Below are 13668 nucleotides of genomic sequence, written 5' to 3' on the forward strand. Positions count from 1 at the left end.
TGTAGATTATTTTTTTTAAGGCTAAAGTGTTTAAATATGCATTTCCAGGGTTCAGTAGGGGTACTCTCTCTCTCCACCCTTTTATTAAGTTTGTTAAATCGATTAATGTATTTAAGCACACACGATACACACAGATGCATATATCTCTATATCTGTTATGTACGTACGTATTCTTCCTCCCCAAATCTTATATTGGTTCTGTGAGAGCAAACACACAGAATTGAATCTGTTGTGCTAATTTGATAGGATTTAACACCATTTCATCTAAAATTATGTGTAGGGTTTCAAAATACACATCTCACAGGGGCCTGTTTTGGAGTAAACGGACCCCTTTTTGTACGCCTAGTAGGGGAGAAGCTGCTCCATTAGCTATACCTGCAATTAAATTCAGTTGAGTAACAGTGGGGGAGAAATGTCTGTGTGTGTGAGAGAGAGAGAGAGAGAGAAGGAGGGGGCATTTGTAAAACCGTTTTAATGGATGAAATTCTGCCACCGTCACCCCCTTTCCCTGAATGTTAAGAGGTGAGTTTTGTTTGATCCAACACATCTGTGACCGTGGGGAGTACACAGTACAGGATATTGCGACTTTTACGTACATTCTGCATTTAATGCCCCCAGTCCTTTGAGCACAAAGCTAAATTTAAAAAAAAGAAAGCCGAAAGTTAGTGCATACAGAACTTCGTATTTTGTGTAGGTTGGGCAGGTAAAACAAATAAATAAAGCTACACGTGAGCGTCTCACACACAATGACTTTAGTCTGCAAGAAGCAGCAAAACAGGGTTGTTAAAAACAAGATGTCACTCTCTGCACGTTTTTATAGTTTTATTGGTCTTAATAGCTTTTATGTATATTATGAACTGCTTTGCGATTTCTAAGAGAAAAGCATTTTTATAAGTTTTTCTTAAAAACAAAAGAAAAACAAAACCATAGCAAACTAGAATGTCAAAGTGAAGGGCTCTGGCATAACCCCGGACTGACTAGATTTCTAAAGGGCAGTGCCTCAATTTCCTTACGGGAACCTGTTCAACTGTCGCTGCTCTCCTGGATGGCTTTTAAAAGGTATTAGACAAATTCACAGAGGATAAGGCTGCCTGTGGATACTAGTCCATGATAACCACCGTATCTGGTGGCAGTGCACCTCTGAATACCAGTTGTTTGGTGGGGTCACTTGTGAATGAGGGGGGGGTGTTTATGGGCTCCCCAGAGGCATCTAGCTGGCCGGCCTGTGAGCAGAATGCCAGATTAGATTACCCTCTGTGATCCAGTCGGGCTCTTCTTGCAAGAGGTCCTTACTGCCCGGGATCCAAAATCTGTGTCTGTACTTACCAATAGTTTCTCCTAAGTGTTTTATCTGTGACAGCATGGACTAAGAACTTGCCATTTCCTTTTTTGTAAATCTGCAGCTGGGCTCCCAACTCCCCTCGGCTCTGATGGCTGGGGCTGTCGGGCGTTGGAGTCTTGACAACATCTGGAGGGGAAACACTTACCCTGGAGTAAATGAAAAGTTTGGGTTGCCAGAGACCTCAGTATTGGCAGTCATATTGCACCATTGAGTACATTTCCATTCTTCCTGGAACGATGGAGTGCTTGACTGTGAGTAGTTGCAAACAGTGGAAGACCTACATTTGGGCGTGGGGGTTCATAACTGGTAAAAAGGTTTGGGTAACCACTGTTATCTTCTTCAGTGGGGTTGTTCCGTGACAGATCTCCACACCTTTACAACATTCATGCTACTGACTCTCAAACTTTTGGATTGTTGAAATATCCATACTCAATTCAATGCTACTCAAATTAGGTCGTCTACACCCAAAACTGTTAAGTTGCTTCTGGAGTTCCTCTGAAATTAGGGGCCTGGAAGCTTAAGCCTCATTAGTTTCATAGTTCAGTGGTACCTTGGTTCTGGAAGTCCGTTCCAAAACCAAGGCACGCTTTCCCATAGAAAGTAATGCAAAATGGATTAATCCGTTCCAGACTTTTAAAAACAACCCCTAAAACAGCAATTTAACATGAATTTTACTATCTAATGAGACCATTGATCCATAAAATGAAAGCAATAAACAATGTACTGCAGTCACACAATCAATCAGTAGCTGAACTGGGTTCCACACAGTCACAAAAACAAAACAAAAAAGAGCAGCAAAAACAAAAACGCAAAATAAATAGGAAAAACAGACAGACCTCAGCGTAACACTCAAAACGGAGCACGTTCAGCTTCTGAAAAATGTTTGCAAACCGGAACACTTACTTCCGGGTTTGCAGTGTTTGGGTTCCAAGTTGTTTGAGTACCAAGGCGTTTGAGAACCAAGGTACCACTGTAGATCCACCTCTGGCTGCAATCTTTCCTGAAGGAGGCATAAATGCTGAGACGGATTTCTTGGAGGGGGAGCCTCAGGTGTTAAAGGTTGCATGAGAGTCTGAAGTTAACGCATTCCCGATTTCTTGCTTCTGCTTTGTGACAGAAACTGCTGCACTCTGAAAACACGGAATCCGCGTCAAGGAATTCACAGCGCAATCCAATCTGATGGTTGGAATTTTTTTTATTAAAAGAAACTTGAGGTAAGTGAAATAAACATCAGCACCACAAGTTGTCCCAAGACATACATCAATTAATACTTCTGTCGGATGGTTCAACTGGGCTCTCTCTCTCCACTTGTCCCCTCCACTGCCTGTATTTCTGCTACAGACTTTTTAAATCAGGGCTCCCCACCACGACACCAGTGTGCCTGCCAGTACCTCATATGCTACCCATCGAAAGTGAATAATCCGTTTTGTGTTAGGCCACACCCCCACAACAGCCATTTTGTAACTGGCGCTCACGGCACTTTCTCAAAATTCCCAGTGTGCTTGCTGGCCCCAACAGGTTGGCAACCCCAGTTTTAAATGTTCTCTTCTCTCCAGAAAGGGGGGGCCAGAGCACGTACTCTCACCTTCGCCCATCTGTCCCCACCTTGGTCCCAATCAGCATTGTGTGGCCAGTGGCAGGTATGATGCATTTATTAACATTTGCTGATAATCCTCCATCAGGTTAGATTTCCCGTTTCCTCCGCGGTTCTTTTTGGAGGCAGTGCAAGGCAAGGATCCCAAGACACCCTGGCTGATTGAAGGCCACGGCATCGTCACCAGACTGGATTATTGAAGCTGGTTGCTGCAGAACAGAGAGCACAAAGGTGCTCTTTTTTGTGGCATGTGCATCAGTACAGGTAACCCCTCCACCTTGGGCGATTGCTGCAGGGGAATGGGACTCACTTGGCAGTGCAGAACCAGTTGTGGGGATTTGCTGGGTGGCAAGTCCTTGGCCTTTCTGACAGGTCGTTTAGAGAGAGAGAAAAGTGGCCACACGCTTACTACAGTTAACATCCTAGAGTTACGCTCAGCTGACGTTCTCTCTCCTGGAAAGTGTTTGGGCAAGGCTTAGGTTTCCTTTAGTGACGTAAACAAGAAGCAGTTTAAGAAGGGAAGACGCTAAACCAGTGTTTGCCAGCATGGTGCCCCCAGATGTTTTGAATTAACACCCCAGTGGGAACGGTAGCCCAAAACATCTGGAGGGTGCCAGGTTGGTCGCAGCTGCATTGAATCCTCAAGAGGCAGGTAATGAGAATGCAGGTCGAAAGTCTCTTTTTTCAGGAATGTTAGGAGCCAGCTCCTTCCATTGGGTTCAAAGCACAGTGCTAAAAGTCCTTAGCAGCCATCCTTTCCAGACACTTTCCATTATTTTCTGAACAGCAGTATTTTATCAATAACCTTGTAGCTGCCTTAGGGACCCTGCTCTGCATTAATTACAAGGCACCCCACTCAGGATGTCTGCTTGGCAGAGGGCACTGCGGTCAAGAACCTTGGCTCTTGGATGTGTGTCTATGTGGTACTGGGTCATGCCTGTCTCCCCCCTTTCATTTCAGTGCATGCAAGCTTCTTTAACTGAAAGCAGTGGGACTTGAGGTTGTGGTAGCCAGCTCTTCCTTTCAGTGGGACTCGCTCTGAAGTAAGTCTCAGATTACTTGCTATTTTAAAAGCTTTTTAAAGATTGTTTTAATGCTTTGGTGATTGCCCCCCTCTGCTCTTTTGGGAAGAAGGGCAGGATAGGATTTTTGTGAGGGGAAATATACTGAATTCAATGAGGATTACTCCTAGGTTAGTGGGATTGCAGACTTTTTTGGATTGGGGCTGGCTTCCCCCGGATGCAGGCATCTGCCCAAAGAGGCATGCCACAGGGCTTCCAAGTGACCCCATATCTAGCATGTCCCCACCTTACAAAATTTGATCCCCACCCCCTTTTGCAATTGGCTGGAACACGTGTATTAATTTAATTCCTTGTAACGAGGGGGAAAGAACACAGCATTACTTAAAACTGATTTTGCACAAACAATTGTTTTATTGAATGGTGGTGGGGTGACTCATTTAATGCTGTGTTTCCCCTTCATGAAATGCCCCCCCCCCTTCCCAAGTTGGTGAACTGGTGCAATAATGGCTGTCATCCCATCTGGAAGTGTCATCGAAGGCTCAACAGCTGGATCAACCAGCCTGTGAGTAGCATCTTCTCCTAACATTGGTGTAGCATTGTGGGTCACTTGCGTCTTACACGAGGATTGGCTTCCAAGGGTCCATCTGTATATGCAGACACGCAGAAGGCCAGGTAAGGGGTGCTTACCTGGTTTTGGGGAAGGAGGTGTGACGGCTCCGGAGGGTCCCAGAATCCTCCCACCACCTTCCCAAAGCCTAAGAAATGCTTGCCCAGCTTTGGGAAGGAGGCGTGAGGGCTCTAGGACCATGCCAGAGCCCCCCAAACTGCCTTCCCGAAAGCCAGGTATGCTCATGATCATAGGTGAGTGGGGGGGGGGGAAATAAATGGAGAGTGGTTTCCTTCACTCCATGTTTTTATTTTAGTTCCTTCTCACCCACACAAGATGTGAGAAAAGTGTGTGTGTGTGTGTGTGTGTGTGTGTGTGTGTGTGTGTATGGCACCTCTCTACTCATGTGCCCTTTGTTAGCCATCAGACATCCTTCTTTGGGGCTTCCTGTTGGGGTGTCTCATTGGCCACTGTAAGAACAGGATGCTGGCCCAGATGAGCCACTGGACCGATCCAGCAGAGGCTGGTGGCTGCAGCGAAGGCAAGCCTGACTAAGCGTAGCATATGTATTCTGCTCCATCCCCCTGCTGCCATTGGGCAACCTGACCCTCCAAAAAAGCAAGGCCACAGGTGTGCAGGTGAATTCCTGCTATTGCGCTAGCGTGGCTCCCTGAATTGGCGCCTTGGTGAAAGTGCTGTTCAGCCGGCAGTGCTTGGATGCAGGGCAGTTAGCAGACCCACAAGCCTGCATTTTTTCCTACCTCCCCCCTGTCTTAAGAAACAACACAAAAGGGTGTCCTGTACCCCAACGGGGCAGGAGATGCTCAGCTTTACCTTTCTGCTCCACCTGTTCAAGGTTAGGTCCTCTGGCGCAAGCCAGCCGGCCCACCACCCACCAAGGCTGCAAGTGTTGATTTACAGAAGCAAGTGCCACTTCTAGCTTACAAATTGACAACACTGCCAGCAAAGTATGTAAGGAATTGAAGGCAAGGAGAGGCACCTGTGGGGTTTACTATACAGGAACAACTTCAAGTCCATGTCCCCTACTTTCAGGGGTGGCCAACACAGTGCCCTCCCACATTTCATGTTGCTGAGCAATACCTTCCATCACACCCAAGAACTGAGGCTGATGTGGAGGTGGAGGCCAGGGACATCTGAACAGCACCGTGCTGACTGCTCCTTACTGAATGGCAAGATGCTGTTCTCCATGAAAGCTTCATGGTAGAACCAGGCTGTAAGGAAAGTTACGCTCAATTCAGGTAGCACAGCCACGTGATGATGGGAGATGTCGTCAGAAGCCTGTGCTACACTTTATAGATGAGGGATATATAGCTGGGGTGACCCTTGTTCGTTCTGCTGCAAAAGGCAGAATGATTTCAGATGGGATTATGCCCCAGACACCTTGCAAAATAACTTTGATATGAAACAGAAATGCCCTCAGATTTCTCGAAGTCCAACATAACGAAGGGAAACCTCTCCCCTCAAAGGCTGGAGCCTCTTATAAACACTGTTGTCTGACTATTTCAGCATTGCAGAGCTTTTTATCTGCCCTGCAGACTGGCTTTCCAAGGTTTATTGCATGAATGCAGAAATGAAACATCTGATGGCCAATCAATAGTAATATGACCTAAAAAAAGGGCAATGATTTAAACTTTGTGCATGAAGTGGGGATGACCTCACCAGCAGCAGGGAGAGAGAGACGATAGGAGTCTAAACCAGTTTAGAACAGAAGCAGCAAGAGGTGCTGTGGGCCTCCCTTTTAGGGGTGGCGCTACCACTCCGCTGCCAAATACGACTGACAAACACTGGATCTTTTGCATTTGGAAGGTTGGGAGAAGTCAAGTAACCGACACAATGGACAAAAAGTGTACACAAGATGAAAAGCTTGGGGTGGGGAGGTTTCTGCTGAAGGCCCCTGTGGTCACCCCCCGGCCCCACCCTTGATTTAAGACCTCATGGTACCAGGGTACCTTTCATGATCTCACTGGAAGTCACAAGAGTGACTGAGACGCAAATCCAGTTTACACTTTGTTAAATAAATAGGGACTACTGTATGACATCCATAAGTTACATTTGTGGGGGAAGCCTGTATTCCTGAAGTCTCGCATGACTACTCTGAAATTCAAGTCTGATTTTAAAAAAAGACACAAAAAAGAAGAAAATAATTAAGAAGTCCTTTCCCAACATTTCCCCTGCTGGGAGTCAAGGAACATGGATGAAGGCAGGAGCAAAATGGCAGGGCACCTTTTCCCTCCAGCCTTGCCGGCTTACGTTGAAGCAGGCGCGTCCATGGTGGAGAGAATGCGCACAATCTCGGCTCGCTGCGTCGATGATATGTGCTGGGTCATGTGGACGATGGAATCCATGGCGACCTCCGGGTTGGCCTGCACCAAACTAGGATGCGAGAGAGAGAGAGAGAGAAGGCAGGTCATACGTTTAGCGGTTTGAGAAGCTGCACACAGTGGTGAAGACAATTCCTTGGACCACAGGACAATAAGGGTCCCTAACACCATCAGCAAGAAGACCCACAAATATGAAATTACAGTTGCAACATACCCCAGTGATGCAAAGAAGATCCTAACCTGCATCTTGGAGAAGAGCCTCTCAACAACAGCTGCTCAGCTGAGGCACAAGAAGGATTATTTGGGCACATTCCCCAGGGATGAGAGTTTAGCAAACCTTTCCCGAGGACTCAGCCCCAATCAGTTGAAAAAGACTTAATCCTTTAAATGGATCTATAATCGGTTGTTCCGTAAATAGTAATATTGGTCATCATCCTTTTAAAAATGCTTTTGCAGTACATTACAAGTATATTTTTGTATTGGTGTGTCTTTCTGCCAATTGTTTGTGGGGACAGCTCCTTACCACGAAGCAGGCACCTCTCATTCTTCCTCCCAAGTTATTGATTACAATATTGTTTGCAAGTTTTCAGCCAGCCTTTTAAGTGGAGCTCTTTATCCCAGTCTGTCTGCATTGTATTTGTAACTGTTTGTCTACACAGAATGGTTTTTAAGTTGTTGTTGATGATGATAGTGATTTTTCAAAATGTGAAAGGCTCCAAGATATTTTATGGGAAGCAACTCATAAATGGAATCAAATACATAAATAAGTTTTTTTTCCTGGTTAGCCTTTAAATTATAAGTCACCTTGGGAAACTCAAAACGTTGCATTTTTTTAAACATTAAAAAACCCCAACAAAGTATTGCTTGCCCAAGTGGCCACTGGGTAGTGTGTTAAGATGTGATGAGGGATTAAAGGGAAAGTTAGGTTAGGTTTTTTCAATTTGTACATTGTTTCACACTTTTAAAAAAGCCCCAAAGCAATTTACAAACTTTATACACACACACAAACCGTGATAAAATAATAGATTCAACAATGTAATATCACTTGGCACTAAAACAAAAAGCTCTTTGCCTGGTGCTGAAACAAGGGCAAGTCTGGCACCAGGCAGGCCTCCCTGGGGAGAGAGCATTCGGTGCGGAAAGGGCTGCAGCTCAGGGGCAAAGCATCTGCTTTGCAGGCAGGCAGTCCCAGGTCCAAGCCACAATGGCATCTCCAGATAGGGTTAGTGGAGTCTGAATCCAGCAGGAAACCTTGGGGAGCCGCTGCCTGTCAGTGTAGACAGTACTGAGCTAGGTGGACAAATCTATATAAGGCAGTTTCACAAGTTCCTGCTGAGATAGCTGGCTTGGCTGGAATGATTAAAAAAACAACCCCAAGAGTTCTAGTTTTCCTTGAGAAGAAGGAATCCTCACACTGACGTTGGAGCTGTGGGGTGTCAGCAAGACTGGCCAGCAAAGGTGGGAAGGGAGACAAGAAATCTTAGGAAGGCCAGGATGCTTTGGGGGTCACATATTGAGCCAAAATGCCCAAACCTTTGCCTGCAGGACTTTCATGTGTGGTCAGATACAAGGCCCGCTTGCTGTTGGAGTGACAAGTATCAGAACGACACTGGAAAGATCCCACATTTGCCAGGTGTGCTTGGAAATCATAACCCATCGTTCAGCCCGGACACTGAGGTCCTCCAAAGGTCTTCTACTGAGAGAAGCGAGGTTACAGGGAACCAGGCAGAAGGCCTTCTCGGTAGTGGTGCCCGCCCTGTGGAACGCCCTCCCATCAGATGTCAAGGAAATAGACAACCATCTGACTTTTAGAAGACATCGGAAGGCAGTTCCCTGTTTAGGGAAGTTTTTATTGTTTGATGTTTTATTGTGTTTTTAATATTCTGTTGGGAGCCGCCTAGAGTGGCTGGGGAAACCCAGCCAGATGGGCAGGGTATAAATAATAAAAATTATTATTATTATGGCTTACTGGGACTCACAGCTTACTGGCACTCACAGCTTTGTTCTGCATGGGTCTTCCTCCCTCCCCATGGCTCTGTCCTTGGCTACAATTCGTGGTTAGGGAGGAGTTTAACCACAAGCCTGGTTTTGGACCACACTAAGACAGCTTGACGAGAGGGAGCAGCAAAACTGCTAAAAGCTCCCTGCACACCCCTGGTAAATCTCAGGCCTGGGGGGCCAAATTCTCGCTGGCCCTGCTTCTGAACCCTGCTTGGGGTTTCTTGCCTTGATGATGCTTCCCAGTTGCCCAAATTGGGGGGGGGGGGAGAGAGAGAGAGAGGAGTGTGTGTAGAAACTAGCTCACTCTGCAAAGTTTTGCGTCCATTGCTCTGCAAGCTTTTGCCTCTGCCCCCACCCAACACTGACGAAAGGTTGACCAGGAAGGAACATGACCCTCAGACTCAAAGAGGTTCCCCGTCCCTGCAATAAACCAGAGTTTGGCTTACTGTAGTGTGTGAACCATTTGTACAGAATGTGGCGCTTTCCTCCAGAGCCGGCCAATGTCCCCTTTCCAGTTGCCACCTTACCTCCGTATCTGCTTGAGGATGTAGTCCCGAGAGATGTATTTGATGTTTTCATCCACCACCGAGCGGGCACCTTCTTCCTCGGTCAGCTGCTTCTCCAGCCACTCCAGCAGGTCTTTGTTGTTATCCCACAAGTACGCCTGCCAAGAGGGGAGACAACAGGCCTTGTTTGCTTAACTGGTCCAAGTCAGTGGCAATAAGGGGGGCTGTAGACAAGCTTAGGGGTGGAGCACCTGCCAAAAGTCCCAGATTCCATCTGTGGTATCCCCCAGGCAGGGCTGAGAAAGAGAGCTGATGGATTTTTCCAGCTTTCAAATTCCAAATTCAAAAACATGACTTGGGAATTCAAAAGATATTTTGGTTGCATTGATAGAATTTCATTGAGGTTGGTAAGGAAAATGTGTGGAAAATTGCATAGGATCATTAAAAATGATCGCCAAACAGTTACATATTACTATTAGTATTATTATAAGCACAATAGTTATTCTGACTAGTAACTATTAATAGTAATTAATAGCACTTTGGGAGTGTGGAATGAGGGCATGGGCTAGCCTCCTTGTGCTAAATTTATGGTTTTAACAGGGATGGGGTTTTAACATGGGTGTGTGTTGTTTTATTTAGGGGGTGGGATTCTTTTAAATTCTTTTAAAATATTATTTCTTAATATGTATTTTGTATTTGTGGGCAGGGGTACTGTTTAGGGGCTTTTGTTGGGGAATGTGTTTTTTTAGTTTGTATTAGTATTAACTGTTTTAATTATTTTTACTGTGTATTTTGTACGTTTTATATTGTAACTTTATGTTTTGAACCACCCTGAGACCTACGAGTATAGAGTGGTATACAAATAATTATAATTATTATTATTATTATTATTATTATTATTATTAAGCAGTACCTGACATTTTCAGAAGGCAGAATTAAAATTCTTTAGTTTTTCAAAAGCACTTGATGTGCTTTTTCATCAAACATAGACTTGCTAAGCTAAATGTTGTCCAATCACAACAACAACAAATTTGAATTCCTCACACCCAAAGACATATTTTTAAGATCCCTTGCTGAATAAATTTACAAAAAATTAAACTGCACACCCTACTGCCGCAGTCAGTTTGGAGAATCCTGAGCTAGATGGATCATCAGCCTCGTTGGAAGTTTTAGACAGAGTAAGGGACCTCCCAATTCCTAGCCTATCCCTAACCTTTAACTTCTATACTAACATCTCTCTATCCTTTGATGCGTAGATTGGTACATCTTAAGTTGCATCCTGTTTATGAATTCCTCTTCTTCCTCACATGTTTTCTGGACATCAAGGACATGGGCATCTTGGATGTATCTACTGAGAACCAAGGGGCAAGCATGGCTTCTTTTTTCCTCCAGCTAAGACTATAGAACACTTTCCTGTCAATAATATACTTCCTTTAATAAACCTAAGCTTTCTTATTTTTTTACCAAGTCTCAGGCTGAATATATTTGAACTAAAGGTGTGCTCCAAGGAAAAATTCATTTAACTAAAGTTAACTGCTGCTGCTGCATACATATACTATACACTAACAAGGCAGCTTCCTTAGATAGGTTTAAACAACACTATGTTTAGAATCAAGAGGACTAGAATCTGCTTTCTTTTCAGGACGAAAGACTGTGGCTCAGTGGTACCAGACATGCTTTGCATGCAGATTTCAATCCCCAATAGCATCTCCTGGTATAGTTGAGAAAGATTCCTTCCAGAAACCCTGGAGAGCTGCTGCCAGTCAGTGCACACACTACTGAGCTAGATGGACCAGTGGCCTGCCTTGGTGTAAGGCAGCTTCTTAGGTTTCTGTTCCTGCCTGCTGCTCTCCACCCACATTTAATTAGGCAAGCAAGAACCACTTAGCATGAATCAGAGCTGGGGTAGCCAAGGTGGCTGGACTACAGCACCCATCATCCCTGATTGGTGGCTGAGGACGATGGGAGCTGGAGTTGAAAAAATGTTGAAGAGCACCACTTTGGCTATCACTGACCAGAGGGAAAAGCTGCAGCTCAGTGGTAGATTTGCTGCCTGCAAAAATTAGTGGAAACAGGAAAACTTTTAGTGTTAGGGGCGCCAGAAACAAAACGCCCAAGTTGTACCCAGGCAAGCAGCAAAGGGAAGTAAGGCTGTAGCAATACAGAAATGTCTTCTCTCACACGTGACAAACCACCCCAAAATGTGCTAATGAGCTTCCACACTAGGCACAATCGCAGATCTATAACAGGTTGGTTTTTCTTAATGGATTTTCAGCAATAAGAGAAAATCCAGACGGAGTGTCAAAGAAGTTACAGGCTGGCATTTTGAGACATGGTGCGGATGGTATGGAAAAGGTGTGTGAGCAGTGCCTGTTGCACAATAACCTCCATCATGCAGCAGCCCCACAGAAAGCGATGGAAGCTGAGATACTCTGAGGACAAGCGTTTCTCCTCTGCTGGGCTTATCCTCTGTTTCTGCATGAGTCTCTGTTATGCACAGGCCGCCTCAGAGGGATGCCTCTTTCTATTGGGAGAGACCGATGCAGCAGTATTATCTGCTCTCAGGGGAGGCTGGTTAGGAGGAGGAACAGAGCACATAATCATGCAGAGACACAACAGGCTGCCTCCTCTGAGGATGGGCACCACAGCCCCACCAGTATGCCAGCTTGAAAAATTAATATTGCTGATGTAGGGAAAGTTAAGAAGCTTCAACTATACTAAAGCAGCAATATCCAGTCATTTCTGCTTTGCCCTCCAAAACGCAGCTTTATAGTAAGCAAGTTACTAGTCCACATTAGTACTGCAAGCAAGCAAGAAATGGGAATTTTATTTTTTTAAAGAAAAACAATGAAGTAGAATTCTGTGCCTCCTGCTTGTAAAACCAGTCAAGGAAACCTAACCCCCTATTTTAGAAGCAATGACGATTACAAGAGAGGTCAACCACGACAAAAACCTCAGCAGCAATTTTTAAAAAAAATAAAAATTTTTTTTTGATGAAGGGAGGAGGCAAGATCATTTAGCTCAGTATTTGCTAGGTAGTTGACTACATAATCATTCAGGAGTGTGTTAGAAGCCTAATAGCCTTCTCTCCTAGCTTCCCTCTGCCTCTCATTTTCTTTACAAATCATTTAAGAATCGTTAATGGTTTCCGGAGGAGAGAGAGAAAAAACCCCAAGTACCACCATTAGCGCTCATTCATATTTATGTCATTTTATTTGGGTAATTAAACACAAAAGCTCATCATTTAAAGGTGCACTATCCTTCTCAGTTATATCGCTAACCAAGTCAAAGTCGGAATGACAATGAATTCCGCATCATGATTTAATAGGCGGTCGTGTCAAAAAAAATCAGAGATGAAGTATCTCGGCGGCTTAAGGGCTGCAAAGAGCTGGCGCGCTCCTTGGAGGGGCAAGCCCATGGCCAGGAGGCAAGCAAACATGCAACAAACCCAAAAACCCTCACACAGGCTTGAGCCTCACTCCCAGAGAAGCACCCTTTTGGCCATGGGGATGCGTCAAAATGAGCCTTAAGAGTCCTGCTCTTCTTCAGTCGTGAATCGCAGCCAAAAGGCAAAGAGGAAAAGGGGCGAATCATAAGCAGGACCACTTTAGCCACATTCTTTAATATGGCGTATGCCAAATGCTACAGCGGTTGGGATTATACCACCACCCCGGGTTGTGTGTAATGGTTTTAGTCGCTTAGCTAGAAGCCGTAACAAAACGCAAAGAGCATTAGGAGCCGAGTTACAAATTTAGCTCTTAATTCCTTGGCTATCGGGAAACGTAGCGGGTAAAATAATTCCCCCCCCCTGCCCCGTCATCCTCAAGCATACAGCTAAAAAAAAAGAGGCCCAGCCCAACCATAATGAACTTGGGTTTTTCTCATCAGACGTCTTGTGTTTGGCAGATTTAAAACAAAGTAATATGGCCATGAGGGTTCTATTCTGCATTCTTTTTTAAATAAGCAACAGAAATTCTCAGGAGTCCAGTATGGCCAAAAGTTGTAAATGCATTGTACTCTGCAAAAATAGAAAAATAAATTATCCATAATATAAAAGGGAAACGCTTTTATATATGGATCTCAAAAAACAAATCCAAGTTTGGGGTGGGGACAAGGAATGCATTTTTTTATAGCCAACCCCTTGCTTTGTTTCAGAATTAGATTGCTATTGAAACATTTCTCTGCTATGCTGGTTGGAAGCATCATTAAAAAGAGAGGGAGAGAGAAGCCACAGCTGAGTGGTTAAGTAAATGC

At 44.8% G+C, this 13668-nt stretch overlaps 2 protein-coding genes across 10 annotated transcripts in view; one reads left to right on the forward strand and one right to left on the reverse strand.

The window, feature by feature from the left end:
• The window catches only part of AATF (apoptosis antagonizing transcription factor), a 77216-nt gene extending 73197 nt beyond the window's left edge, over window positions 1-4019 (forward strand). For all 4 annotated transcript variants that reach the window (XR_008327821.1, XR_008327824.1, XR_008327823.1 and 1 more), the window contains 2 exons: window positions 2460-2556; window positions 3897-4019. The gene's annotated coding sequence lies outside the window, so the exon portion shown is untranslated. The remainder of the gene's footprint in view (window positions 1-2459; window positions 2557-3896) is intronic.
• A 2613-nt stretch (window positions 4020-6632) lies between these two features.
• The window catches only part of ACACA (acetyl-CoA carboxylase alpha), a 183804-nt gene continuing 176768 nt past the window's right edge, over window positions 6633-13668 (reverse strand). For all 6 annotated transcript variants that reach the window (XM_053367490.1, XM_053367488.1, XM_053367489.1 and 3 more), the window contains 2 exons: window positions 9436-9572; window positions 6633-6959 (listed from right to left, as the gene is read on the reverse strand). In XM_053367490.1, the coding sequence (XP_053223465.1) occupies window positions 6833-6959; window positions 9436-9572 (264 nt within the window). In that variant the 3' untranslated portion in view covers window positions 6633-6832. The remainder of the gene's footprint in view (window positions 6960-9435; window positions 9573-13668) is intronic.

The sequence above is a fragment of the Podarcis raffonei genome, chromosome 15 (genome assembly GCF_027172205.1).
Source record: "Podarcis raffonei isolate rPodRaf1 chromosome 15, rPodRaf1.pri, whole genome shotgun sequence".
NCBI classification, from domain to species: Eukaryota; Metazoa; Chordata; class Lepidosauria; order Squamata; family Lacertidae; genus Podarcis; species Podarcis raffonei.